Below are 26,611 nucleotides of genomic sequence, written 5' to 3'. Positions count from 1 at the left end.
GTGACTTCTTCAGTCTCAGCTGACCCCCGGTTTCCCCAAATCTTATAAACAGCACATTTGCATAATGACTGAAACCAGCTCACTGAAGGAACGATGGGCTGGGAAGTCAGTTTCTTAATCTTAATTATGCAAATTCTCATGACTCTCATGATTATCAACCACTGATCAATGGCTATGATGGTGTTTGCTCTGTGTTGTAGAGTCATAATGACACCCAGTTTGTGCTCAAGTGGATGATGAGAATCAAACCTTAGATACTGATCCATATGTGTAGGTTTATGGTACACGACAGCTTGAACATGTCCCCCATTACTGATGGAAATCTTACAGTCTAAGAAGGCTAACCTGCCACTTTTCATATCCTCCCTGGTGAATTGGATGTGTTCGTCCACCAAGTTAATGTGATCCGTTACATGGAATTGGAATTTCGTCTGTTACTGTTACTATTTTTATAATTTCTTCTTGGAGCAACTGTAACCTAACCCACATAATTTCCTTAGGGATTAATAAAGTCTTCTGATTCATTCTGACTTTAAATCATTTAACTGTAAATTATACATTTAAAATTTTTAATGAGCCGTTTACCCCGAGTCCTAAAGTCTATATTTATTTTCTTACTCTTCTTATATTTATTGTTTGTTTACTTGCACTGCTGTAACTGGAGCCTCGTCGTCTCGTCTCTCTATATACTGGACTGTATGTAGCAGAGATGACAATGAAGTTTACTTTGACTTCAGCAAGCAGGCGCACCGAGGGCTCTTGCGCTCACTTTTCGAGTATAGAATTTTGAAAAACCATCCGTGCAAATTATAAGTCTTATATGTATTGGTGTTTTCATGTTTGTTGGTTTGTTTTTATTTTGTCTTATTTTTACATTTTTGAAACCCAGTAAAGAAGGAAATAGCTACAAAAACAACTCAGTGTTCCCCATATCTGATGAAAAACCACAGACTGAGCAGCTGAAACGCATTTTTATAATTATTATAATTTTTATATTAATTTTTTGTACATTTGTACATTTCAAGGACTCTTCGATTTTTGGAGAGTATTTTTAATGTATCTGTATTATATTATACATACACATTAAATGTGAATCTCTGTCCAAAAAAATGCACTCAATTTACTTTTTACTCACTATGAGCATCATTCATTATTCTCCCCCAGTAATTAAGGTTAGGATGTGTATTTTATTCCAATCCATTCTTCTTTTGCAGCATTTAAATTACATTTATCAGATTTGATGGTTTTGTTACAGACTTTTCAAAAAAGTGTTTTGCTTTTCTTTGACAAATGTGGGATTAAATTGTGTTAAAATGTACAAAACAGTGATGTCATGTTTTGTGACGAGGACCCAGGCACAGAGAGACTTGATGAATGATGACTGATAACAGAGACGAAGACAAGGACAGGGAGAAACAGGGCTTTGTGTGTGTGTGTGTGTGTGTGTGTGTGTGTGTGTGTGTGTGTGTGTGTGTGTGTGTGTGTGTGTGTGTGTGTGTGTGTGTGTGTGTGTGTGTGAGAGACAATAATAAGCAACCGCTTTAATTAACGAAAAGAGGTTTAGGCTGTATTTCACATGGGTTACACGCGATGCTTCATTTAAACTCTGTAGCACTCTGTCGTTACCATATAAATTGGAGAGTCTCTCTTATGGCGGTCAAGTGTGTGCCAAAGCGCAGCAAGGAAGTATCTCGGTGTGCAGTGCTGCAAACCAGCTGATGAAATTGTTTTTACATGTTAATGTAAAAGCTACTCTTTTAGGCCAAACTCTGACCTCAAGGGTTATAACATCTGTAGAGTGTGGAACTGTAGATAGCATTATACTGCTAGCAGGCAGGTGTAACTGCAGGAGGAAAATAATTAGTAAGAAGCAGCATTAAAGGAAAAGGCAGCGCTAACTGCTGTTTAACACATTTTGGTAATTATAGACAAAAAGCAGAACTAGGTGATGGACTTGTTGCACGTCAAGACTCTGTATATAACCACTCACACTTTATAGGGGGGTAGGACAAGCGTAATGAAAGAAACAAAATCCAAGTGTAGCACCATAAAAGGAGGGTTAAGAAAATTAAAGGAAGGAGGAGATATTTAGTTCAAAACTGTGTATGAAGGGTACAGGAACACAGAGTACTAAAAAACAGAAAAAGTAGGCGCTGAATGAGGAACTTAAATAAATGTAACAGATCGAGGGACTGCCCTTTGAATCTGCATGAGGCTTTTGCGCTGTGCTTATTCTCCCTTGTACATGGGACAATAAAGAAGCTGTTGAAATGAAGAAGTCTGTCGGGACAATAACTGTATTGGTAAATCTTGTTACATGCTTTTGTTTGCTACCTGCTAAGTTTAGATAGTAGCTGAGTGTTAATAGAACCACAATATTTGAGGTTTTAAAAAGCATTTCAAAAGCATTACATTGTGAAGCATTGTAAACTAAGTTACATTTGGTTGTCAAGAGGTAATGAGGCTTTTAGGTAAGTCTCCAAAGTTGATTCTGTTCATAGCGTTTTGTGGGAGAAATCTTTCGTCACTCATCCAAGTGACTTCTTCAGTCTCAGCTGACTGCAGGTTTCCCCAAATCTTATAAACAGCACATTTTTATTTTTACACACTTTTATGCTCGTTTTGAGCGAGGGAACCCCACAACCACAACCAAAGCAGACATGACGCCAGACCACCAACCTCTGACTCTCTCCCCCACCGATGTAGGAGCGGTGCTGAGCAGGATCAATGTCCACAAGGCTGCAGGCCCTGATGGCATCCCCGGGCGTGTTCTCAGAGCGTGTTCTGGGGAGCTTGCAGGAGTGCTCACAGACATATTCAACGCTGTGGTACCGCTGTGGTACCGGCCTGCTTCAAATCCACCTCCATCGTCCCGATACCCAAAAACTCCAACCCATCTTGCCTCAATGATTACCGCTCAGTAGCACTCACCCCCATCATCACTAAGTGCTTAGAGCGACTGGTCCTAGCACACTTCAAATCCTGTCTCCCCCCCACCCTGGACCCCCACCAATTCGCATACCGCCAGAACAGGAGCACAGAGGATGCAGTCTCCATCGCAATGCACTCGGTCCTCTCACACCTGGACAACAACAACACCTACGCCAGAATGCTGTTTATAGACTTCAGTTCAGCATTCAATACAATCCACCCCTCACAACTCATCAGGAAACTGACAGACCTGGGCATCAGTTCCCTCATCTGCAAATGGTTACTGGACTTCCTGACCAACCGCCCCCAACACGTCCGGCTGGATAACCACTGCTCATCTACCATCACAATGAACACCGGTGTACCACAAGGCTGTGTGATGAGCCCTTTCCTCTACTCCCTCTTCACCCACGACTGCAGACCTGCTGATGGTTCCAACACCATCATTAAGTTTGCAGATGACACCACGGTGATTGGCCTCATCAGTGACAACGATGAGGCCGCCTACAGGGAGGAGGTGGATCGTCTGGCTGAGTGGTGCGACAGAAACAACCTGCTGCTTAACACCGAGAAGACCAAGGAGCTCATCGTGGACTACAGGAGGAATGCTGACCCACATCCACCCATCCACATTAAGGGGACGGCTGTGGAGCGTGTGAGCAGCTTCAAGTTCCTGGGAGTCCACATCTCCGAGGATCTCACCTGGACGACCAACTGCTCCAAGCTGGTCAAGAAGGCTCACCAGCGCCTCTTCTTCTTGAGGACTCTGAGGAAGAACCACCTGTCCTCAGACATCCTGGTGAACTTCTATCGCTGCACCATCGAGAGCATCCTGACCAACTGTATAACAGTCTGGTACGGGAACTGCTCTGCCTCGGACCGGAAGGCGTTGCAGAGGGTCGTGAAAACTGCCCAGCGCATCGCCGGAGCACCACTTCCTGCCATAAAAGACATCTACAGGAAGCGGTGTCTGAAAAGGGCTGGGAAAATCATCAAAGACCCCAGTCACCCACATCACATGGACTCTTCACCCTCCTGCCCTCTGGGAGGCGCTACAGGAGCCTCCGGACTAAGACCACCAGGTACCGGAACAGCTTCTTCCCCACAGCTGTCAGACTCCTGAACTCTGCCTCCTGACATCTGACCCACGTTAAACTCATGGACTGAACATACACACACCCACAATGGACAACTGTACCCTCAAACACACAATAATAACATGGACTGAACCACCACTCACAACCACTAGCACTTTATATAGCCTCTGTAGAAACTATCTACACCCTCACTTATCTTAACTGCACTACTGTATAGCTCTGTGTAAATAATCATTCTGTACATTCGATAATCTTTAATCCTACAACTGTTTACAACTTGCATAGTTCCCATTTCTGTATAGCTGTATATCTCAGATTCTGTAAAGTTATTTATTTCATATTCTGTATAGTTTTTCATATTTATATCCTGTTCATATCCTGTACATAGCTTGTACTCACTACAGCCTGTACATACTTATAGTTATAGAATATTCACAACATACTTCATACCGTGTACATTATAACATACCATAATAGACCCATTTCTGTAATATACTCACATATCTATATTATTGCTAATATATATTGTAATATATCTATATCACTAAAGCACTTCTGGATGGATGCAAACTGCATTTCGTTGCCCTGTACCTGTGCATGTGCAATGACAATAAAGTTGAATTCTATTCTAATTCTATTCTATTCTATTCTATTCTATTCTATTTGCATAATGACTTCCCAGCCCACCGAAGGAACGATGGGCTGGGAAGTCAGTTTCTTAATCTTAGGGTCTGCTCCAGTGACTGTAGAACAGTCATTGGTCTGCACAATGACATTTCCCTGACAGTATGCCAATTAATAATTTTCATTTCAATTTTTTATTTTGTTTTATTTTATTCTATATCTATGTATGGATCGATGAGTTGTACTGAGGCAATGATTGTCCAAGTTGTTCACTTTCAAAACAACTCATTTTGTGAGTACCAAACTAGATGTCTAAGGTCTCTATTCAAATTGATGTCCTACTGGTCATTTGTAAAGGTGCTACAGAAGCAAAAAAAGAAAAAAAATGTATGGAGGATTTTTTTTAGAATCAAGTAACTCAAATTACTCTGTGAATCGGTGCAGCTCCACTGCACAGTCTGACCTGGGACTGTGTGTGATGCAGAGAGATTGGACATCATGGAGTTCAAAGCTTGTAATCATTTTTCCTGTTCTTTGAACTGTGTGTGTTTGTGTTCAGACTTTAAACCAGAGCCAGATGTCGTCTACTCTTCACTGAAGTAGTCCACCAGTCCAACCACTGACGTCCAGCTGCTGGTCTCTTACTGGCCCATTCAGAACTTCAAACCAGAGGACATCCATGCATACAAATGATTACTGTGTCTGTTTGTTCACTTATTTGATTAAAAAAAAATCAGAATCTTAACCAGAGCTGTTTCAGTACTTAAAATCAACAATGATTTTAAAAACAGCAAAACACATTTAACATGTTTTAGTTTGGCACTTTGTTCTTGTTCCCATGACAGTTTTACTGCATGATCAATAAACTTCTGTTCTCACTGTTTTTCTCATGCTTGTCTGTGTCAGTGGCTGTTCACAGCACACAAGGGCTTCAGTGCGACTACGATCAGCAACGTAACCATAGTTTAGAAAATTAGTTAGGATCAGAAATTTCCTCTTAACGTGTCATATTAAAGGTGCAGCCCCTGTGATGCAGTCACCTCCAGAAAAGGCCACACTTCTGAAGACAAAATAGTTGCAATACAAAACTTATATTAATTAAATAATTAATAAAACTTCACTTAAAGGACAAAAAATATTAGTGTCTAAACTACCAGTTATCACTATCCATGTGACTCAACAATAAATACAATAAAAATAATAACTAATTAATAACATTGTACTCTGGAATAAACAGTGAAAGCATCACTGATGATCTGCTTGGAACTGTGTGGTAATTAAACTCAAACAGCTCCATCTAGTGGACATACATAAAAGTTGCTATTCCAGTCAGTCATCAGCCTTTTTTCTAAATGTAGTTATGTAGTTTGACCTCATGATGGCAGTGGCCAAAACTACAGACTAACATGTTTGGGAACATTAATATCAATGTTTTTAAGTACTTTAAGAATATTCTTTCTCTTCTGATAGAGATCTATTCAAAGAGTTTAATAACCATGGCCATCCACACCACACAGAATTAACCTGATAAACGTGGTTTCAAAAGTCATGCAGAGAACAGTCCAGCATTGTTGATTTCTTCAGATGAGCTAAAACACAAATCCCGCTCAATGATTACATTGGAATCTTTTGTAATCTAACCAGTCACTTACTCTGGTTTGTAATTTGAGGTCACAAATTATTAATTATCGGAGGAGGTTGAAGTGATTGAGGATAGAGATGATTACTAAGAGGGAAGAGAGCTTGTTGAGAAGATGTAAGGAATACTTTGCAAAGCTCATAAATGAGAAACTGATAAATAGATAAATACCACTGAAGTCCCCCATCGCTAAATCCATCCAAGTTACATAAACCATGTAACTCGGATGGATTAGATGCTGGCGTGACCACAGTGCACACGTCTGCTGTTGCTCACAGTGGTCCAAGGGATCGCTCAGGGAGTTTGTGTGTTCGCTCAGACACATGAAAAATTAGAGGGAACATTGGATATCAGATGTGCTCTGGGGTGAACTTTGACCTGTAGGTATGAGAAAATGAAGCAGGTGTAGCAGGAGAGGACACGCTCAGGTAAACAGAGTGCTCAGAGAGACATTGTTGCACTTTGCTACCATGTTAGGGTCCACATGTGAAAGGCAAAAGAGTCGCAAAATGATTACAAAGTTGCCATGAGAGATTATGTTTTTCCTGTGACAAAGTTTTTGAAGAAGTGTCAGTGAATAGTTGATTATGAAAATAGTGTGATCAAAAGATCAAAAGAAAAAAAACAAAAAAAAGGGGGAAATGTTTGCATTATGTAATAGTATTTTAAATAATAAAAACCCCATAACAATACCATGAGCATCTTTCGTATTCCCTCTGTCACAACAATACAGAAATACTCCTTTCTGTACAAAAACATTGTTCAAGGGCTAATCACACACAAAACAAATACGTGGCCAATATCTGTTAAAGACAACAGGCCAGTGTCTTTCAAGACTAAGCAAGGTTTGCTTGCTTGTTTAATGACTTAAAAACAAAATGTGGGTGACACAGTATTATGAAGTACATGCTTTTTTGGTGGAATCCATTTTCAGCACAGTGCCAAAAGTGGACAGAATCTGGCTTCGGTAATCCCTCACATTGCTGGCCTCTGCCAGGAGGAAAGCGTGGCGCAACAGCCATGCAGAGGGAAGGTCTCTTGGAGGAAGTGGCGCCTGGAATGTGTGCCGTAAGGCTGAGACGATACCCCCGGGCTCTGCAAAAGTCATTAGGAGTGTGGTGTACAGGTCCTTCCGCTGAAGGTACTCCTGCATGTGATTCTCTTTTATCTGCCGCCACAGCTTGACCATAATGTTTCCTTCGGTTCCGTCTCTCAGAAAGCGTACAACATTCTTATCCACACCGCGCCTGCAAGGACAGTCACAGTCAAGTTCTTGATGTTGAATTGACTGAGTGATTGAGAACTTTTACAAAACAACAACAACAACAACAACAACAACAAAGGAAACCCTACAAAAACAAACTTATAGCCTTTAAAATACAAATGAACGTGGTGGTCATTTTACTCACTTGCTAGTCAGGATGGCCGGGAACATGGCTTGGTGTTCCTCGCTGAGTTGTGATAAAATTGCCGAGTCCCAGGCAAGCCACCGACCCACTTTTCTTCCTCCGCCACTTCTGCCTGCCTTTGTACATGGTCCGCAGCACAGGACTTCAGTAAGCATTGTGTACCAGTTGGAGACGTCACAGATGTGAGATACCTGAAGTATAGAATGAAGAAGAGAGAAAATGGCCAAAATAAGCATATGAATCTAGGATGGCAGTTTTACCGTTTAAATTTGAAGACTTCAGTAAACTATTTATGTGAAATTACCCTGGTGATAGCCAGACTTATATAGGTGCACATCTAGTCCTTTACCCACACACTCGTCAGCTCGAGGACACTTCAGGGAGTACTTCCATACCCCAACCGGACGCCACAAAAAGACACGGCTGCGAAAAAAAGAGCTGTACACTGGGCACAGCACCCCTGGCATAGCCAGGAGGTTCTAGTGGGTAAAACCACATGCGATCTGATTTAATCACCCGTCGCCTCTTTAACACACCAGTGACATCCTTGTATGTCTGAACAGGGGTGAAAAGCCCTCTTTCAGAGTCCTCTTTAAGCCAGGAAATGTCAGCAGATGGGATACCATTAGGATTTTCCCAGGGACGCACCCATCCCTCTAGCTCCACCTGAAACACACACATGTAACATAGAATACTAGAACAACACGCACGTGGACACGCATGCACACACGCTCTAACTGAAATAGGCTGATTTCAAATAAATATCACTTACAGGTGAATGACTCTCAACGGTAATTGTGTTGTATGATCATGACGCTGGGATGCAGATGACTCAGTGAGTCCAACGGTGTCAAGTTTTTTGGACCGTGCGGCAGCCTCCGTGGACTCACGATGTTTGGGCTGCACAGTAGATTTATTTTGATGTGACTGTACAGTGTTCTTAAACTCCTTGGACAGGGGAGCTGAGTTCTCCTGTGTTCCAGACGTCTGGGAGGAGGAAGCACCTCTGCTTGTCAGCCGTTGCTTTACAGGTTGACTTGCAGACAAGGAGATGCTGGGACTTCAGTGAATCTATAAATGAGGTGACCAATTAGTTTTGTAATTATAATGAATTTATACAAACAGTACAATGTATATTAACTCTGAATTTCACATACCTTCCGCAGACTGGGATGCAGCTATCAGTTCAGCATCATCACCTGGCCACAATGAAGGATCACACCTGGGTGTACTTGTCAGCCGTTGCTAAACAATACAGTTTATTGTGAGTATCGCGATTGGTGGAAAAATTGCACATGCACACTTTGCCAAGATTAATCACATATCACTATCTTTAACTAAGTCATTTATTGCCCTGTTCTACTGTTCTCCTCCATAGCACTTACTTGTTCCTGTCAGGTAGTGATCAGCTGATCACGGGGTCGGGTTTGAAAGGGAGACACCACCCACCTGTTCGCCGCTCAGACAGCGTTCTCTTCATGTCAGGAGCTCCTAATCCTTGCCCCTGTCACGATCGGGGGAAACGCACGAATTAAACACAGTAATTCGGCGTGCCCGTGTGGCGTGCTGGCTAGACCCAAACGCGGCGAAGGCGCGTTGGAACAGGCACGCACATACTCTAGTAACGATCAGTGCACGAAGCGTGGCTTCGGAACTGGCGTTACAAACGGAGAGCGAGCGGAGCCGGGCTGAGAAAATTAATCATGAGGAAAAACACTCACAGTTGCTGAAGCAGGCGGAGACTGACGTCGGCAAGGATTAGGAGCTCCTGACATGAAGAGAACGCTGTTTGAGCGGCGAACAGGTGGGTGGTGTCTCCCTTTCAAACCAGACCCCGTGATCAGCTGATCACTACCTGACAGTTCCTTGTCATATGCATTGTTTCTGAACCTCTTCATTTGGGTGCTTGTGATGTGCGTCAGTGGCGTGTTCAACCACCTCTTCACAGAACTGTTTATTACTGACTCTTTTCTCCCTACTCTTCAACTATACTACAAGGATGTTATCTTTGGCTATTATAATTTTAAAGACACGGACAATGATGCTTTCTTCTTTATAAATTTGGTTTTATTTTTGGCAAAATTTCATATACACAAAAGCAAAGTCCTCGGCAGAAAGCCTGAACTTCTTGTATTAAAAATGGAACTTGCACAATATATAAGGACAATCTCCTCATCAAAAAACACCAAGGCCCTCGTGACTGTTAACATCTGTAACCGTTTGAAACTACTAACTTGATTTTGGCTCTTGCAAACTTTTGTTTATTTATGTTCCCCTTAATTTATTTTATTTTTTTGTTCTCACGTTTGTCTCACTGTCCCTGTCACTCTCTTTGTTCCAAATTGTAATACCACAATGTCATCTTTTATGTGATTCCTGTTTAACTTGACTGTATGTCTAAAATGTGATAAATAAAGTGAAAAAACAAACAAACAAAAAAAACTGTGTGCCTTCTGAATGACCTCCCTCTGCTCATCACTGAACTTCTCAGGTCTGTCCTTTTGGCTGCTGTACTGACAATATAATTCCCACATCTCTTGAAAGGTGTGATCTTTAAACCCTTTCTGACCATAGATGCACCTGTCAAAAGTTTTGTCAGAACACCGGCTTCTTCGCTGTTCCGCTGCGTGGTGTTGTTTTGGTGACGCAACTTCCGTTGATTGGTCGTCTACATTGGGATTCGCCGCTCCTATTGGCACGAATCTACAATGTTTACGCTCACCGGGCCAATAAAAAGACGTAAAGGTCTGCAGACTGCGCTACCGTAAACTCGAGTAAAGAGAAAGAGAAAGAAACACTCGTCTGTCTGGACCATCGCAAGAACAAGTTAACTGATAACTGGTATCACACTAAGAGACTTTCAGCTTTCTTTAAAGATACATCAGATTTTAAGTTCAGGGATTTTTTAATTGTTGAAGAATACCACCATCTTTTGGACATTTATTGCACTTTAAACGAAGGAGCAATGTCTGCTGTAACGTCTGCATTTATCTGCTGGACTTTACTGTCTGTCTGCCTCTCGTTTGTCTCTGCAGGTGAGATTAAATTTCAGATTTATAAATTATTAACACTCTTCAAGGATTCTGTTCATTGTTTTAAAGGTGTGTTTAACTGGGCTGTATGACCTGCCGGGCTGTATGACCTGCCACATCTGCCGAGAGTTAAAGCTTAAGGACTGATCTGAGGTCTGTTTCTTTTCCAAGCAATTCTGTTAAACCAGAAATGTGGGAGGAGGAGAGCTGCGTCATTTAGCTTGTGAGCACTCTGTTTACCTGAGATTGTCCTCTCCTCCTGCTACACCTGCTTCATTTTCTCATACCTTTGAATTGAATTCAAAATCCTGCTCCTCACATACAAGGTCTTAAATAATCAGGCCCCATCTTATCTTAATGACCTTGTAGTACCATATCACCCTATTAGAGCACTTCGCTCTCGCTCTGCAGGCCTACTTGTTGTTCCTAGAGTATTTAAAAGTAGAATGGGAGGCAGAGCCTTCAGTTTTCAGGCCCCTCTTCTGTGGAACCAGCTTCCAGTTTGGATTCAGGAGACAGACACTATCTCTACTTTTAAGATTAGGCTTAAAACTTTCCTTTTTGCTAAAGCATATAGTTAGGTCTGGACCAGGTGACCCTGAATCCTCCCTTAGTTATGCTGCAATAGATGTAGGCTGCCGGGGGATTCCCATGATGCACTGAGTTTTTCCTTTCCAGTCACCTTTCTCACTCACTATGTATTAACAGACCTCTCTGCATTGAATCATATCTGTTATTAACCTCTGTCTCTCTTCCACAGCATGTCTTTATCCTGTCTTCCTTCTCTCACCCCAACCGGTCGCAGCAGATGGCCGCCCCTCCCTGAGCCTGGTTCTGCCGGAGGTTTCTTCCTGTTAAAAGGGAGTTTTTCCTTCCCACTGTCGCCAAAGTGCTTGCTCATAGGGGGTCATATGATTGTTGGGTTTTTCTCTGTATCTATGAAGCGCCTTGAGGGGACTTTTGTTGCGATTTGGCGCTATATAAATAAAATTGAATTGAATTGAACTGAATTGAATACCTACAGGTCAAAGTTCACCCCAAAGCACATCTGATATCCAATGTTCCTAATTTTTCATGTGTCTGAGCGAACACACAAACTCCCTGAGCGGTCCCTTGGACCACTGTGAGCAACAGCAGATGTGTGTACTGTGGTCACGCCAGCATCTAATCCATCCAAGTTACATGGTTTATTAAAATAATCAAATTACAGAATTTACATTTATGTTAGACTACTTTTAATTAACTGCTTTAGCCCACTTACAATGACCTGTGTAGTACGTTAACACTCATATATATATATATATATATAAACGCAACACCTTTGTTACTGCTCCCATTCCCCATGGGATGGACGTAGAGACCTAAAATTCATTCCAGATACACAATATAACCATCCCTCCCAAACAGTGGTCACAAATCAGTCCAAATGTGTGGTAGTGGGCACATCTGCTATATTGAGATAATCCATCCCACCTCACAGGTGTGCCACATCAGGATGCTGATCTGACATCATGAGTAGTGCACAGGTGTACCTCAGACTGCCCACAACAAAAGGCCACCCTGGAATGTGCAGTTTTTTGCGCTATTGGGGGTCTGGGGACCCAGAACCGGTCAGTAGCTGGTGTGACCACCATTTGCCTCATGCAGTGCAACACATCGTCGCATGGAGTCTATCAGATTGTCAATTGTGACCTGTGGAATGTTGGTCCACTCCACTTCAATGGCTGTGCGAGGTTGTTGGATATTCGTGGGAACTGGTACACGCTGTCGTATACGCCGGTCAAGCACATCCCGAACATGCTCAATGGGTGACATGTCCGGTGAGTATGCTGGCCATGCAAGAACTGGGACATTCTCAGCTGCCATCTGCCCTGAACAATGTGAACCATGATTCATCCGTGAAGCGCACACCTCTCCAACGTGCCAGACGCCATCGAATGTGAGCATTTGCCCACACAAGTCTGTTACGGCGACGAGCTGGAGTCAGGTCAAGACCCCGATGAGGACGACGGGCATGCAGTTGAGCGTCCCTGAGACGGTTTCTGACAGTTTGTGCAGAAATTGTTTGGTTGTGCAAACCAATTGTTCCAGCAGCTGTCTGGGTGGCTGGTCTCAGACGATCTTGGAGGTGAACCTGCTGGATGTGGAGGTCCTGGGCTGGTGTGGTTACACGAGGTCTGCGGTTGTGAGGCCGGTTGGATGTGCTGCTATATTCTCTGAAACGCCTGTGGAGACGGCTTATGGTTGAGAAATGAACATTCAATGCACGGGCGACAGATCTGGTTGACATTCCTGCTGTCAGCATGCCAATTGCACGCTCCCTCATTGCTTGTGGCATCTGTGGCATTTTGCTGTGAGACAAAACTGCACATTCCAGGGTGGCCTTTTGTTGTGGGCAGTCTCATTTTTCATTTCATTTCATTTTCATTTATTTGTTCATTTCCAGGCACAACAAATACCTATATTGAACATAAAATGCACAAAACAAAAAACAAAAATTGCCTGAAAAAGGAGTGGGACGAAGAAAACTTATTAAATCCCACCCCTATACTCACTCATCAACAAAAAAACAAAAAACAAAACAAAACAATAAACTTCCCGCAGCTACGCCCATTATTGCATACAGTCCCATCAACAGCCCCGGGCGCATACAAGCATCTAAACTGCAGCTCGCAAGCAACAATTAGAGCCTTCATAACTGAATACAGAATATATAAATTATAAATTACATTACCACAGGTAACAGGCAGTAATAACTACAAGTAACAAACACACACATACACACATACATACATATATATCTACACACACATGTACATACATACGCACAGTCTTTTTTTTTTTTTTTTTTTTTTGAATCCACAACCAACTGTTTGTAGAGAAATTTAAATCTATGAATATTTTTGCATTGTTTCAATTGTAAACTCAGACTGTTCCAGATTTTCACACCACATACAGACACACAAAAACCTTTACGGGTTGTTCGAGTTCTGGGTAATTTGAATTCTCCAAATCCTCTAACATTATAAACCTTTTCTCGAATTTCAAATCTAGTTTGTAAATTTGCCGGTAAAAGTTTAGTAAAAGCTTTATACAAAATTATGGATGTATTGTAATTAACCAGATCCTGGAATTTAAGTAACTTTGCCTGAAGAAAGAGTTTGTGAGTATGATCTAGATAACCAGCCTTGTGAATTATACGCAGTGCTCGTTTCTGTACTGTGACTAATGGATTAGTTGTATTTTTATATGTGTTTCCCCACACTTCCACACAATATGTAAGATATGGAAGAACCAGGGTACAGTACAGAGTACGAAGTGCATCTTTATCAAGGTATTGTTTCACTTTGTTCAAAACTGCGAGGCTTCTGGAAATTTTGGTTTTTATGTGTCTGACATGGGGTTTCCATGAAATTTTGTTATCAATTACGACTCCCAAAAATTTGTTTTCACTCACATTATCAATTGGTACACCTTCAATGACAATTGGTAATTCTATATTATATTTTAAATTACCAAAAAACATTGCTTTAGTTTTATTTATATTTAATGATAATTTATTTATGTCCATCCATTTTTTTATTAATTGTAGCTCCCTGTTTACAGTCATTACAAGATCAGTATAATCATTGCTACTGAAAAATATGTTGGTGTCATCTGCGAACAGTATGAGTTTAAGTACTTGAGAAACATCAAAAATATCATTTATGTATACATTGAAAAGTTTTGGTCCCAACACTGACCCTTGGGGAACACCACATGTAATACCAAGTTTCTCTGAATGGTAATGCCCTATGCTAACATATTGTTCCCGACCCGTTAGGTAACTTTTTAACCAGTTACCAGCTTTCCCTCGAATACCATATCTTTCCAATTTATCCAATAAAATTGAGTGATTAATTGTGTCGAAGGCCTTTTTGAGATCAACAAAAATACCAACTGCATATTTATTTTTGTCCAGTGCATCAGTAATTTCTTCTACTGCCTCAATTATCGCCATTGAAGTGGTTCTTTGTGTTCTGAAACCATACTGACCAACATTTATTATTTGATGTTTTTCAAGGAATTTTTGTAATCTTGAATTAAAAAGTTTTTCTAGAATTTTTGAGAATTGAGGCAGTAGAGAAATAGGCCTATAATTGGTAAAACTGTGTTTGTCATTACTTTTATATAGTGGTATTACTTTCGCAATTTTCATTTTTTTTGGAAAACAACCGGACTGAAATGATAAATTACAGATATATGTTAAGGGACTAGCAATATTCAGAATAACCTGTTTAACTACAGACATATTTATGTCATGATAATCCATTGAAGACTTACTTTTGCATTCTAATGTGATATTTATTACTTCTTGCTCATTTGTAGCTGAGAGGAACAGTGAAAAGGGATTTGATTTTATATTACTGATATTTTCATTTTTATGACACGGGATGTCTGCTGCTAGTTCAGGGCCAACATTTATGAAGAATTTATTGAACCCATCGACAATATTACTCATGTTGTGATTTTCACCATTTGCATCAGTAAAATATTCAGGATATGATGTTCCAGAAGATCCTTGTTTAATTAAGTTGTTTAACACATCCCAAGTTCCTTTTATATTGTTTTTATTTTCATATAATCTTCTTCTATAATAAAGTTGTTTGCTCGTTCTTATAATATCAGTCAATTTATTTCTATATGCTTTATATCTTTGTTCCACTTCTTTTGTTTTTACTTTGATAAACTGTTTATACAGATTGTTTTTCTTTTTGCAAGCATTAATAATTCCTTTTGTGAGCCAAGGACTTTTTATCTTTTTTTTTCTTTGTCATGTGTTCGTTTACAGGACAATGTTTATTGTACCACATAGTAAAAATATCTAGGAAATTGTCATAAGCCTTGTCCACATCTGACTCTTCATACACCGAACTCCAATCTTGTTGTGCTAAATCGAAATTGAAGGCATGAATTGCTTCTTCATTTATTGTTCGCTTTGCTATCATGATCTTGGTATCTATTTTTTTTAAAATCACAGTCACACAAAGTAAAAACTGGTAAGTGGTCAGTTATATCACAGACAAGCAGGCCACTATTAATTTGGAAATCCATGACATTAGTAAAAATATTGTCAATAATAGTGGCGCTATGTGATGTTATTCTGCTTGGCTTTGTTATTGTTGGATATAGTGATAAGCTGTACATCGTGTCAGTAAAATCATCAATGGCTTTTAACCTTGTTGGGTTTAGCAAATCAATATTAAAGTCACCACAGATAAATAGTAATTTTTGGTTCACTGAAGCAAACGTTTTTTTCTATCCATTCATTAAAAGTGTCAATACTTGAACTGGGTGTCCGATATATGCAACTTATTATAACATTTCTCTTTTTTTCATTCATGATCTCAATAGTCAAACATTCCAAAATTCCATCAATAGCCATAGACATAGTTGTTACAACATTATATTTTATAGAGTTATGAACATATATAGCAACCCCGCCGCCCGCCTTATTTAATCTATTCATGTATTTTAAATCATATCCATTCAAACAAAAATCTATTCCTTTATCGACATTGAACCAAGTTTCAGTGATGGCTATAATACTAAAGGGGCGAGAAAATTGTTGCAAATAGTCCTTAATGAAATCAAAATTAGAGTACATACTTCTGCTGTTAAAGTGAATTAATGAGAGCTTCCCGTCTAGGTTAATTTCTTTTTCATATTGTTCCTGAGTGAAATAATTACAATTTTTAACAAAAGTAGAGAGAAAGTTACTTCCAGAATCTATTTCTGGATCTATTATATTATGCTCCTTATATTCACAATCTAGATCAATTACTTTCTGTTGAAGAATTAATTTCAACATGTCCATGTCATTTCCTGGTGTAATTAGAGATGTTGGTGTATTTATCATTTGATTATCATTAGAGTTATATATTACCTCGATACATTAGTGTCAGTTGTACTTGTCCAGATCCTCCATGTTCCTCACTATCAGTACTTTTGCCTCTTCTGGTGTCCCGTTTAGCTTAATGAAAATCTTACAGTTTGTTACCCATGTATGTTGTATTTTACCATTCTTCTTCAGTTGCCTTGCCTTCCTCGCGATGTCTGCGTTTTTTCGTGTCAGATGCTCATTAATGAAAACGTCCGTGCCTTTCAGTTTGCGTCCTTGTTTCAGCAGTGCGACCTTGTTCTTCCGATTGACAAATCTCATAACGACGGCCAGCGGTCTGTCACTCCTCCTGGGCAGTGAGTGACATGCTTCTATGTGCTCCAGGTCCATCTCTATCCCCTTGCTTTGGAGGAAGGACGCCACCTGTTGCTCCACTGAGCGGGTCTCCTCGTCGCTGGGCTCCCCGACGTTCCCGGCCACTGCGTGCGCGTACGAGTGCGGCTTGATTTTAATACCGCTGATGACCACGTCGTTCGTACGGGTGTACTGCTCCAGCTCATCCACCCGCCGCTCAAGATCCATGATCCGTCTGTCCTTTTCGGCATTTTGGAGGCGTAGCTGTTTTACCTCCTCCAGTAGCCCCAGAAGCAGCTCCTGCTGCGCCCTGACTGCTGCCACGTCTCCGCACAGCGCTCCGAGGGAGGTTTTAATGTCCTCAACCTCCTCTGGTGTTGGGCCTTTCTTGGGTGGCATACTGAAGCGAGAGCACGAGGCGGCCACCACGAGGGACCCGGAAGCGGAATTTCTGATGGAGGAGCCTGGCTGTGGCCTGCTGGCTGTGGCCTGCTGGCTGGGGCCTGCTGGCTGGGGCCGGCTGGCTGGGGCCGGCTGGCTGGGGCCTGCTGGCTGGGGCCTGCTGGCTGGGGCCGGCTGGCTGGGGCCGGCTGGCTGATGGAGGAGCCTGGCTGTGGCCTGCTGGCTGGGGCCTGCTGGCTGGGGCCTGCTGGCTGGGGCCGGCTGGCTGGGGCCGGCTGGCTGATGGAGGAGCCTGGCTGTGGCCTGCTGGCTGGGGCCTGCTGGCTGGGGCCGGCTGGCTGGGGCCGGCTGGCTGGGGCCTGCTGGCTGATGGTGGAGCCTGGCTGTGGCCTGCTGGTCTGAGGTACACCTGTGCACTACTCATGATGTCAGATCAGCATCCTGATGTGGCACACCTGTGAAGTGGGATGGATTATCTCAATATGGCAGATGTGCCCACTACCACACATTTGGACTGATTTGTGACCACTATTTGGGAGGGTACAAAAATACAATAACGTAAAACAAGAAAAATATAAGAATGGCTAAATCTGAGACTAATAAATATATGTACAATATATAATAGTATATGCATTACTGGATGTGTATACTAGATATGTTTTTCTACGTGTGTGTGTACACATATTTTACAAATTAAATAGAGTAAACAATAAAATAAAATATATAAAATATACAGAAGACCAAGCATAACAGTGTATTTATAGACTAAATAATAAGTAATTATGAAACAGTGGTGCTGTAAGTACAGTAGCCCTTTATTAAGTGAGTTCACACAATAGTCCTTCACTAGACAGTCAGTCATTGACTGAATGTGCCCCTTGTGTTTGTCTGAAGCAATGTACAGTAAAAAGCTCCCTGATCTCCCAGTAGCTCAGGTTGTTCGTTGATCTCTTGAACCCCTCTGTTGTTTCCTCTTTCAGTAGAAGAAGTTATATTAGGTGAGACTGGAATGACCATCGTTCTGCCATGTCAAGTTCCAAGCAACAACAACCCCATTGTAGCTGTGGAGTGGAGCAGACGTGACCTGGAGCCAGAATATGTCCTTTTTTACCGGGACAATAAGCTTGTTCCAGATTACCAGCATCCGTCTTTTAAGAACCGAGTGGATCTGCAGGACAGACAGATGAAGGGTGGAGACGTGTCTTTGATTCTGATGGATCTTACTACTGATGACACGGGAGCATACGAGTGTTACGTGGTCCAGAAAGGAGCGAACCACAGCAAAACAACGAGTCTGGATGGTTACTACATCAGAGCCACCTACCTGACTGTTTCTCTTCAAAGTGAGTTGGTAGAGTTCAGTTTGTTAGTAGAGATGAAGCTGCTTCCTGGTTCTTGATGTTTGATGTTTCTGAGGTGAACAAAGCTTGGATCCTTGTACTTGTACCTTATACTTTAAAACTGGCTACAGCCTGTAAAAGACAGGTGCATTTGTAGACATCTGTTGTACTCAGATGGCCATAGCAACCTATACAATGTAGGTCTATTAGATCTGTCTATCTATATATATGTATAGATATTACTTTGTTTTCTTCTTTTCTGTGATTGGCTGCTGCTGTAGTGATCAGTTAGTTCTTTAACCTCTGTGCTCTATTTTGTTTCTTCTTTCAGACCACAATAACAACATAATTATTGGGGGAGACACGGCCACTCTAGAATGTCAAGCTCCAAACAGCAATGACCCCATCATAGCTGCATTTTGGATAAGACCTGACCTGGAGCCAGAATATGTCCTTTTTTACCAGGATGATGAGATTGATACAGATTATCAGCATCCATTTTTTAAGAACAGGGTGGATCTGAAGGACAGACAGATGAAGGGTGGAGACGTGTCTTTGATTTTGAAGGATGTGACAGCTGATGACTCAGGACTCTATGTGTGTTACGTTGACCAGAGAAAAACGAAACGAGCCAGTCTGTACATTCACCCCATCAGAATCACCTACCTAACTGTTGTTCCTCCAGGTAAGTTTGAGTTTTACATGAAGGAGGGGTTCACATGAATAGGATGAGGGACTTATATAATCTTCTGTACCCGACATTTACACTGACCATGAAAAAATAGCATGCCATGCCATGATTGGTGACTCAGTGCTTTCTTCCGGTCCAGCTTTGTCGAGCTGCTGGTAGAATTTCAGGATGCCAGCCACTTCCTCTATCTGTCAGTACTACATGCTGTGCAGGGGCCTGTTCTTCCATGATGGTTCATGGATCCCCGTCCTTTCTTCTTTGGCTCTCTGGTACCACCAGTATTGGGGAGTAATGGAATACATGTACCGGTGTTACGAATTTAAAATACAAAATATGAGTAACTGTATTCCGTTACAGTTACAGTTTAAAAAGGTGATATTGAGAATACAGTTACTTTGTTGAAATAAATGGATTACACTGCGGTCTTTTCCTGTTTCATATGTTAGGCTGTGCCCTCTGTTTCTGGTAATTCCACGCCAGTGGAAACCCAAACAAAACATGCATTACAAGGCTTTAATGCCGGTGTCTCATTCTCGCGCCCCATGTCACCTCTACTTGCAGCCCACATAATGACATGAAGAAATGTTTTAAAAAATGTTTATTCCAAAAATGATTTAATGTGACGGCAACAGGCTGATTGTTGCAGGCATAGCCCTAACGAATGTAGCCTCATGGGCAGTGTAGTCCGTACTGCAGTGAGAATAGTTTGCCATACCCGTTGGGTGTCTATGAGCGAGGGAATGAGAAAAAGGAGAGTGAAAAAGTATGAGTTGTATATATATATATGTATATATATATATATATATATATATATATATATATAACTCGTACTACTTTTTCTCATTCCCTCGCTCATAGACACCCAACGGTGTCTGCTGCTGTAGTTAGTTCTTTGATTTCTCTACTCTGTGTGTTGTTTTCCTCCTTCAGACCAGAAAAACATCATAGTTGATTCTGGGCGGAACGTAATTCTACCATGTCAAGTTCCACTCCTCGATTTAAAGTTTATCATGGTTGTAGTGTGGAAAAGAGCTGACCTGGGAGAAGAATGTGTCTTTTCTTACCCGAATCAGCGATTTCATCCAGAAAATCAGCATCCGTCTTTTAAGAACAGGGTGGATCTGCAAGACAGACAGATGAAGGGTGGAGACGTGTCTTTGATTCTGAAGGATGTGACTACTGATGACGCGGGAGCATACGAGTGTCATGTGGTCCAGAGGGAATCGTTGGGTTGGGAGATAGCCAGTCCGACAAGTCACCACATCAGCACCATCTATCTGAGTGTTATTCCGTCAAGTGAGTTGGTTCAGGTTATACACACTCACATACACACATATATATATATATATGATTGGCTGCTCTAGTGATCACTTCTCTTCTTTAACCATTCTGTGTTTTTCTCTTTCAGACAAAAAAATCATCATAGCTGTGATGGGACAGACGGTCACTCTGCCATGTCGAGCTCTAATCAGCAACAACCCCATAATAGCTGCAGAGTGGAGCAGAGTTGACTTGGAGCGAAAATACGTCCTTTATTATCAGGACTACAAGCTTTTTCCAGATTACCACCAGCATCCATCTTTTAAGAACCGGGTGCATCTGAAGGACAGAAAGATGAAGGATAAAGACATGTCTTTGATTCTGAAGAATGTGACAATTAATGACACTGGAACATACGAGTGTTATGTGGCCCAGAGAGGAGTGAACCGCAGGAAGAGAGCCAGTCTGGATAGTTACCCCATCAGCACCACCTACCTGAGTGTTGTTCCTCAAAGTGAGTTGGTAGAGTTCAGTTAGTACTATTGTCAGTATAGATCAGGGGTAGGCAACCTTTCTGATTATGAGTGCCATCTAAAATTTCCTCAGAAGTCAATGTGCCATATGATTGCATTAGCAATAAATTTAATAACTCTTTATATGCATTATATATAAATAATTATATATAATATAAGATATAATTATATAAAAAATTATATATATATTACACACTATATAGAACCACTCTATAGGATTATATTTGTTCGCAAATGTTGGCAGCTATCAGCGAATAGTTATCAGCTATTTTGAAACAAAACACAAGACTTTTTTTTATCCATAACAGCAAATGAACTGTACAACAGAGAATGCAAATGCTTTTTATGGTCTCCTGAACAACAATGATAAGAAAAATAAACTGGGCCAATATGGCATGTTTGTTAATACAGAGATACACATGATAATGTGATCTCTGGTCTCCCAAACAGAGACACAGGTCTCCGAGTGTCCAGCATTCAGACGGCTACCTCAGGACACTTTATGTGTCAGAGAAAATCTGCTCACACAGACATGTAGAGCCAAATACTGTCAACAAGGCTTCTGCAATGTTCTGAATACAGTTAAACTTGTCAGGTAATGATGTCCAGCAGGTGAAAATGCAGCTCCATGAACACCACCCAGCTGTATAGAAACTCATGCTAGCTAGTACCCAGTACGAAAAAGTCAGCATAATGAAAATCAACTCCACCTAAACTTGGTTTATATCTGACCCAGATAGACTGCAGGTCATAACTTCTTACCTGAAGTTCAGTTCACCTGACACTCAGACCGGCGGCCGCCTCGCGTCTCTCTTCCTCCTGCCTCCCCTTCCCTCATCCACCTCTGGGAAGCTCTGCCATAGCCACCACCAAACAACTGAGTTATTTTTGCACCTGCCAACATCTGGCCAATCCACCATCTTTCAATTTTTATACCATTACAAAAAAAAATTAAAAATCATCGGCCCACCAAGAAAATACCCAGTGTGCCCGATGGCTACTCCAGATATGGTCGTGCCATCAGTTAAGCCTTCGCATGCCCCGGGTTGCCGACCCCTGGAATACATATAGCTGCTTCTTGGTTTTTGATGTCTGATGTTTCTGAGAAGAATAAAAGTCTGAAGCTTGGATCTTTGTAGTCGTACTTTATACTTTAAAACTGGCTACAGCCTGCAGAAAAGAGGTGATTCACTTCTGTTCTTCCTAAATGTTTATAGTAACTTAGACAAAGTAGGTAAAGGGCTGCACGTTGAAGAACTAGTTGAAACATGAGACATATACATATATAGCGTTGGGTCTTTTTCTTGGTTTGTATTTTTTTTGTCTGTGATTGGCTGTTGTAGTTATCAGTTAGTTCTTTAACCTCTCTGCTCTTTGTTTTTTTTTTTTCTCTTTCAGGCCAAAAAATCATCACAGCTGAGTCTGGACAGAACGTCACTCTGACATGTCGAGCTCCAAACGCTGTCCTCATACCAGGTGTAGAGTGGAGCAGACGTGACTTGAAGGCACAATATGTCTTTTGGTACTGGGAAAAAGAGTTTGTTCGAGATTATCAGCATCCATCTTTTAAGAACCGGGTGGATCTGCAGGACAGACAGATGAAGGATGGAGTCATGTCTTTGATTCTGAAGGATGTGACGACTGCTGATAGGGGAACATACGAGTGTTGCATCATCCAGGAAGTGAGAGACGGTAGAAAGTTATACATTTTAAAGACTGATCCCATCAGCATCATCCACCTAAAAGTTATTCCAAAAGGTAAGTCTGTTGGACTGAGAGCTGTTATTGTGCTTTTATTGGTTTCTTTTGCAAGTATAATCTACTACATAAAAATGACACAATAGACAGAAGGAGAAAAAAACAGCACAACACAAATACAGCCAAGCACCAAGGTAGAACTTTCTCTTCATCCCACTCATCCCACCTTTCGTGGCAAAAAGCCAGATGCTCTGAGGACAGACGTGAGTTCACAGTGATGTGAATCCAGCAGGAGGTAGTCAGCTGCAAATGTCTCACACAGCCCTTGTTTGTTTTTTAACATCTTTGGGGGTTTTTCTGGTTTTGATTGGAAATGTGTGGGGGTGGGCATATTTAGTCTGGAAACTGTTAAAAATCAAGCAATATAAGCATATATTAAAAAGTTTTGATTACAATCATCATTATTTTCCTTTGGGGGAAGACTGAAACCTCTGTGGAGGACCTAAAAAAAATTTTTAATGCAGGGAAAGTATGGGTCTTTGTGAAGGCTTTTCCATGTCATTTCCTCATCAGATTTATTGTTTATTTCCCTTGAAGGTTTAGTTGTTCAGTGCCAGAACAGAATTATTTAAATGAAAGGAGGGAAGGTTAAATTTATCATGTCTTTCATCATGTGCAGCTTCTGCTCTTTTTGGGTGTTTTCTTATCTCAATGGTTACATAACTTTCCTGTGCAAGCTTCTTTGTCATTTTTGCTTACTAATAATAAACAGTGATGCTCTATCCGTGTCAAGTGTTTATTTATTTAAACTGATTTATTTAAAGTTATAACTGGTTTATTCTATTATTATTCTATAAGAACTATGGAGGACCACAAGAGTCATGTGCATCGAAATAAAGAATTCTGTGCTTAAATAATAAATTTTAGAATAAATTCTGCATTCATAAATTCATTTTCAAATTCCAATTTAATAAACTGTTCAGCCTCAAGATTTACACTCATCTCAACACGGATATGTGAAGAATGAAGGGACCCTGCAGTGAAACGGAGTTTATGCAGTCTGACCAACATTTGAAGGTAACATGCTAACATATGCTAACGCTAGCATCACCACAGGTAGCCCCGTTATTTTAAGGTCATTTTAGCTTGTGAAAGTTTTACGTCGCAGCTGTACGAGCTAGCTACGTGTTTTGTAAGCTGCTGTGCTCTTCACAAATAAAGCTGGAAGCAGCTCAGACTATTAGAACCAGCACTGAGGCCTGTTACAAGTGTTAGAGCAACGGATGCAGCCTACAGCCTTTAAACTAGCGACTAAAATGCTGACAGTAAACTCGTCAGTCCAGATGTTACCACATTACTTTGTGATACTTAAGAGTTAAAACAACTGAGACAGGCTGATTAAAATAACAGCTGTGAGTTCTCTCATTCCTTATACCAAGACTGGAGATCGCACTACTGGTTTCAGTTCATTTAATATGTGAGTGCACAGATTCATTCTCAACTGGACATAAATGATGATCAAAGGTTGTACATATGATGAATTCATCAAATCCCAGCCTCTAACACAGTGCGCTGAATCTTACCTTTTGAATGTCCAGTATATTCTAATCAGTGCAATTTAATTCAAATTAAATTTCATTCACTGAACCTACAGTGAACGCAAACCAGTGAACAAATTAAAGCAAGTACTGTTGAGAAACTATAATACAGAAATTATATTTAAAATTCTCAACAAAAAGAACAACTGATGAAAATATAAATAATGTATAAACAACTTAAAACTCCCCAAAGCATCTAAGTCGCGTCATGTGACAGTGCAACATCTAAGCATTAGACGGGGGAGGGGGAGCAAAGTGTGCCTGCTTTGCGCTGACACGGGAGCGGCAAGTCCTTTGCCCAGGCTAGTATTGATCCGATATTGATGTCGACTTGGTATCGATACAATCGATATTTGGATCAATCTGCCCACCACTAATTTCTAGGCGTGGCCAAGTGGCTTTCCCTTGGGTAGTCTCAGAAACGTGAGGAGAGGCCAGCATCCAGATGAGTGATATTACTGTGACGATGACAGAGTTTTCCAAGAAACCACTGAAGACACAAGCGAGCAGAGGTAAATACATGGACTGTGAAAAACATGAGTAAACAGGGAGCCATGCACTAACATAGGTTAGCAGACAATCTGGCAAGGCCGGCTTATGAACGCTGATCTGATCTCACGTGGTGATCCTGGGAGCTGGTGATAAAGACTCTGCCGGGAGAAGGGGAGCAGGGGCTGTGGAAAATACTGTGACTCACCCAGACCATGACAGTTTTGGGTTGAATCAAGCCAGCTGACACAAAGAAAGCCTGACTAAAACTTTGCATCCGCCTTAGGTGGCAGATTTCAAAGAAGTATAACAGGAATGACTGCTCACTTGACAGGTTTCCAGCAGACCATGTCCACATCCACAGCAAACAGCAATCCAGCCATTACAAAGCTTGAGCAGCATAAGAGTGAAAAAGAATGAGACTAAGATCAGGTCACATATTTATTGAAGAAAATGTTACAAGCAGCATGGTTTAAACTCTATGTGCTTTTAATTCTGCTAACCCATTACCCTGAACCCTGTGATATTGATATGTAAATATATATTTTTTGGTTATAAAAAATGCTCACCAAAGTCACATAGACACAGGTAAACAAAAAAGAAAGAGAAAGCCTTGAATATTACTGATCATGATGTGGCTTGATGTCACACAGTCCTTTACTTGAGTACAGATTTAAGTGTCCTGCTTACTGAGGCCTGTTTTCTGCTTTCTGAGCACCAGTCAATTTTTACTGGTCCTGCTGTTTATTTTTTTTTATTTTTTTATTTTTTCCCTGAATATATTGTACTATGTTTGCAATGGGCTGCAATAATAATAATAATAAATAATAATAATAATACAAACAGCTGCGTCTGGGCACAACATCACTCTGACATATTGAGCTCCAAATGAGATCATCATAGCTGTGGAGTGGAGCAGAGCTGATCTGGAGTCAGATTATGTTCTTTTGTACCGGGACATTCAGTTTGTTCCAGCCAAACAGCATCCATCTTTTAAGAACTGGGTGGATCTGCAGGACAGACAGATGAAGGATGGAGACGTGTCTTTGATTCTGAAGGATGACAATTAATGATAATGGAACATAGGACTGTGATAGTTTGACTCACATCAAAACCACTTTTGGTTTTACCTTCAGAACTGCCTTAATCCTCCAAGGCATGGATTCAACAAGGAGCTGGAAACCTTCCTGAGAGATCCATATTGGTCCATATTGGTCCATATTGACATATAGCATCAAACAGTTGGTGCACATCCATAACGTGAATCTTCCATTCCAACAAATCCTAAAGGTAGATTGAGATCTGCTGCCTGTGGAGGCCATTGGAATCCAGTGAAGTATGTTGTCCTGCTGGAAGCAGTCTTCAGAGGATGGACTTTGGCTTTAAATGATGCTCAGTTGGCACAAGAGGGACCAAAATGTGCCAAGGAAATACCCTCCACAACGTCACCACCAGCCGAACTGAACTGTTGATACAAGGTAACTTTCTATTAACACATTTTAGTGAGCCCCAGTTTCTTGTTACGGGAGCGGCACCTGTAGCCCATCTGTTTAAACATAAAGCGTTCAGGGATGCTCTTCTGCATACTTTGGTTATAACGAATGGCTGTTTGAGCTACTTTTGCCTTTCTATC

General features: G+C 41.1%; 1 protein-coding gene across 3 annotated transcripts; it reads left to right on the top strand.

Annotated features, from left to right (window-relative positions):
* Positions 1–10,450: 10,450 nt before the first annotated feature.
* Positions 10,451–26,203, top strand: LOC120716515. Of its 3 annotated transcripts, XM_040004028.1 has the most exons (7): positions 10,451–10,735; positions 18,350–18,712; positions 19,041–19,394; positions 20,331–20,696; positions 20,809–21,174; positions 22,592–22,653; positions 25,872–26,203. In XM_040004028.1, the coding sequence occupies exons 1-7, from the start codon at positions 10,666–10,668 to the stop codon at positions 26,046–26,048; spliced, it is 1,758 nt and encodes a 585-aa protein (XP_039859962.1). In that variant the 5' UTR covers positions 10,451–10,665; the 3' UTR covers positions 26,049–26,203. The 3 variants fall into 3 exon arrangements, with proteins under 3 accessions (XP_039859962.1, XP_039859961.1, XP_039859960.1); XM_040004027.1 differs by lacking the exon at positions 25,872–26,203 and having other exon boundaries at positions 18,353–18,712; positions 22,592–23,662; XM_040004026.1 differs by lacking the exon at positions 25,872–26,203 and having other exon boundaries at positions 22,592–23,662.
* Positions 26,204–26,611: the final 408 nt, after the last annotated feature.

The sequence above is a fragment of the Simochromis diagramma genome, unplaced genomic scaffold, assembly GCF_900408965.1.
Source record: "Simochromis diagramma unplaced genomic scaffold, fSimDia1.1 OVJJ01000776.1, whole genome shotgun sequence".
Taxonomy (NCBI): Eukaryota; Metazoa; Chordata; class Actinopteri; order Cichliformes; family Cichlidae; genus Simochromis; species Simochromis diagramma.
Note: the sequence above shows the minus strand (reverse complement) of the source record. Positions and strands in the feature narration are given on the sequence as shown.